General features: G+C 57.9%; 1 protein-coding gene across 1 annotated transcript in view; it reads right to left on the reverse strand.

Annotated features, from left to right (window-relative positions):
* The window catches only part of LOC104516822 (ubiquitin carboxyl-terminal hydrolase 48-like), a gene marked incomplete at its 3' end in the record, with an annotated part of 3,961 nt that extends 2,897 nt beyond the window's left edge, over positions 1–1,064 (reverse strand). The window contains exons 1-2 of the mRNA XM_010161276.1: positions 946–1,064; positions 667–789 (exon numbers count right to left, since the gene is read on the reverse strand). Of these exons, the coding sequence (XP_010159578.1) occupies positions 667–747 (81 nt within the window). The remainder of the gene's footprint in view (positions 1–666; positions 790–945) is intronic.
* Between the last annotated feature and the right edge of the window lie 2,813 nt (positions 1,065–3,877).

Consider the following 3,877-nt stretch of genomic DNA (forward strand, 5'->3'; position numbering starts at 1 on the left):
AGCTTGGCAGGATCCAAGAGTCGGTCATTAACCAGCGCCGCGAGGCGTCCGGGAGCCCAGGCGAGGAGCCAAGCACTTGTGCCACTTCTTCCCAGCCTCCTCGACGCTCCTGGGTGCTGCACGCTTCTCCACCAAGGAGAAGCTGGTGCGAGAGGTCTTGCACGACTGTTGCCGCTACTTGCAGGGCACCAGCATTTAGGGAGGCCCCCCCTGCGCTCCTGGGATGCAGGAGGATGCCAGAGCACACGTGAATTTTGCACGACCAGCAGGAAAACCTGGCCTGCACGGGAAGGCAGACGGAGGGCAGTGGAAAGCCGCCTCCACCCGCGTGGCCACGTCGCTTCGGCCCTTCTAGGGGCCGCAATACGGTTACCGGCTATCCGGCCGACCCGGGGCCGGCGACGGCTGCGCTGGCACAGGATCGCTCTCGTGTATCTTTAGCAGGGCTCCGCGCCAGCACAGCTCAGCGGGGGCAATCACACCTCGGCACGCGACACGTGGAAGCTCCGCTGGCACCAGCTCCCCAGCGCCGGCATGGCCTCGCTCGGACGGAGCGCTTACCCGCCACCCTCTCGCGGGTGAAGCAGGGTTTGTAGGAGAGGGATAAAGGCTAATAAACACCTCCCCGAGCCCCCTGCGATCCCCCCGCAGCCCGCCTTGCCGTACCTGAGGCCAGCTGCCCAGGCAGGGCCTGCACTTATCGTGGAACAGGTTCTGGAGAGAAGTCTTCTGCTCGCTGGCCATCATCTTATGCAGAGCTTCATTTTCCGCCCCTTCGCGCTCCAGAACCTGCACGACAGAGTTCGTTACCCCACCGCTCCGGTCCCTAGCTGCTACTACAAGGTGACATTAACCCTTCCTCCACCGGGGCGTGTTAGGAAGAAAACCAGAAACACGACGGCGCAGCTACAGTCAAGAAGCGGGTAACGTTCAGCATTCCAATACCTTGCACTGGGAACAGCACTCTCTGTTGTTTGGGAATTCAGGGGCCTTTGGAAAGTATTGCTTGAGTTTCTCCCAGGCTTCCTTCGAAACCACCCTCCGTTCGTTCTCGGATATGCACAGGCCACCTGCAGAGAGAGGGAGGAGAAGGGCTTTGCTCCAACGCTGAGCCACGCTTTGCGCCCCCAACTAGATGGAAGAGATTACGGGGTAGAAGTGTGGGGGGGAGATATTCACACACTGATCAGCCAACTCCACGTCAGCAAAACAGAGCGTAACCGACACCCAAAGTCACCTCCGGCTTCTCTGTCATTTCCTTGCTCAGGCAGGAAAGAAAACACCATGACTTGAGTTCACAGAAACGTCCTTTAGATCCCGGCGCTCGGGAGCCCAAGCAGCTGGTCTAATACAAGCGGCGGTGAAAAGGCGCTCGGAAAAGCATGGACAAGCCCAGGAGGGCACAGGGCTGCTGCTCCCCGAGCTCGGCTATCCACAGGAACGGCTGCACGGTGACCCCGTTTACCAAGCCGCGGACTAACCCCGTGCCCCGGGAAAACGGGAGCCAGGTGCTTTCCAAGACCTGGAAAACAGAATTACTGCTGCACCATCCCAGATGGCTTCGCGCACCCTACTCGAGTACCTCAGCGTGTGGAAGGATGGATTTTTGCACCCGAGATGTGCTCTAGGGAATAACTGGGCTGTGAAGATAAAAAGCGAGATTTACCCGCTATCCCCCAGAGAGCCTCCCCGCTGTGGGGTTCACCCTGATGCCCAAGAATCACAGAATCAGGGAATGGTTTGGGTTGGAAGCGACCTTAAAGCCCATCCAGTTCCAACCCCCTGCCATGGGCAGGGACATCTTCCACTAGTCCAGGTTGCTCCAAGCCTCATCCAGCCTGGCCTTGGACACTCCCAGGGATGGGGCATCCACAGCTTCTCTGGGCAACCTGTCCCAGTGCCTCCCCACCCTCTGCGGGAAGAAGCCCAAAAAACACCCCAAGAAGGGCTTAGCAGGAGGCGTTTGCTTGTCGTTTCAGCGACGACCGTAGCAGGGAGCTCCCGCTCGCCTATCTGACACCCCGCACGCGTCCGGCGGACAAACAAGGCTCAGGAAAACGGGAGAAGGCCAGAGCGTGGGGATTCACGGGCCAGCCGGGTCAACAACTGCCAAGGGGAAAACACAACAGCATTTCCCTGCGGGACAGCAGCTGGGAGGTCAAGGCACGCTCCCAGCGAGGAACAGCCGTTGCAACACCGAGACACAAACCGGATCCGGATGCAGCAGGGGAATACTCGTGCCTCGACGCGGATTTCCTCAGCAGGAGGGAGGCAAAGCAGCGCCTACGAAGTCGTGGCGCTGAGCCGTGCCCAGCGAAGGGCACGACACCTTCTGAAGAGCTGCCGAGAGCAGACGGGGAGAAGAGGCTCCTTCCTCCCCGCCCTCCCGCAGCTCCTTTGCAGCAGCCCCACGGACCTGTCAGCTTTCCTCGCTCCAGCCAAGCCTGGAATTCCACCAGCCCCAAAAGGAAAAAATAGCAACGCTCCCCTCCTGCTTTTCCTCTAATAAACAGAAGTCGGGCTGGACCACTTCGATGCAGCACCCGGCCACTCGTTCTTCACCAAACATGGCCAAGTGGCCCAGCGTCGCCGCCGGAGGAGGCGGGAGCGGAGCCAGCAGGGACGGGCAAACACCCCCCCGAGCTCGTACAAATAAGCGCCCTGACACCGTATGATTAATGGAAACGGATTAATCCGCTGTGGAGCCAAAGAGGTGGAAAAATCGGAGCTGGATGTGCAGGGAACAAGTGCTTTGCCATCTGGAAGATGATCCTAACCACTGCTGACTCCGCTTCCCCTCCCACTGGCCAGGGACACGTTTTGGGCACCGACATCAAAGGCGTCTTCACTCGGTATCTGGAAAAAATTATTGGCTGGGGTCGGGCAGCTACCGGAGAGTGAGAAATTGCGGCAGGGACGCCAAGGGACTTGGTAAGGGAAAGCACGGATGGCATTTCTGGAGGGAAGCCAGACCTCACAGATAAAGCACTGGCTTTCCCAGCGCACGCTGTGACGGCAGGAACTTCCTCCACGGCAAAATTCAGGCTGTGGCACCGAGGCTACAGATCTGCCGATACACTCCGGAGGGAAATTTTAAAGGTTGTTTTCTGCGAGTCGTCGGTGGTTAGCTCCAGACGATGAAATCTGACCCCCAGTTTAATCCTATTTATCCAGCTACGACCCGAAGTCGCAGACCGAGGAGCGAGTTACCAGCGTAACGCCCCCAAAGGCCTGTCGGCCTGTTTTTATTGCGTCTGGCGACGCCAAATGTTTCATCGCCACGCCGCGTGCTTTTATTTAACAGCAGCAGCCTCGCAGCAACGGGAAACAGGGCTCTGAAAACCAGCCGAGGCCGTGGCAAAGCGCTGAAACGCTCTGCTTTAAAATGAGGCTTTACCGAGCTGTCACGCTACGCCCCTGCTCAGCCCCGGTGACAGGGGGTGTGTTGCCAATTTACGGCGTTTCGTGCTTACTAGGCACAAGATCGAGCACCCCGGCAGAGAAACGGATGCCTCCAAACCGGAGTTTGCTGGGTAGAGTCTGGGAGCGACACAGGTGCTAAAAAAAGTGAGATTTAAACAACAGGGTAGCCAAGGATGCAGCTAACGAACCGTCACTTGGGAAAACAACTACACGGGGTCAAAGTTATGTAAGGGGACACCACAGCACAGCAGGTTGGTAAATCGATATCCTCAGCTCACAGATAAACCAGTTGTTAGGTAAGTGCTCCCGTTCTCATGTAAACCCACAGAATAAACTCTCAGCTCCCACCTTGGCTGGTTTTTCTCCTAATACTTTCAGAGCTTCCCAGGGGCTGCAGATCCCTGATGCTGCCCTCACTCCGGCGCTTCCTCAGCGAGAGGAATCATAGAATCAT

This window comes from Eurypyga helias, unplaced genomic scaffold (assembly GCF_000690775.1).
Source record: "Eurypyga helias isolate BGI_N326 unplaced genomic scaffold, ASM69077v1 scaffold28701, whole genome shotgun sequence".
Taxonomy (NCBI): domain Eukaryota; kingdom Metazoa; phylum Chordata; class Aves; order Eurypygiformes; family Eurypygidae; genus Eurypyga; species Eurypyga helias.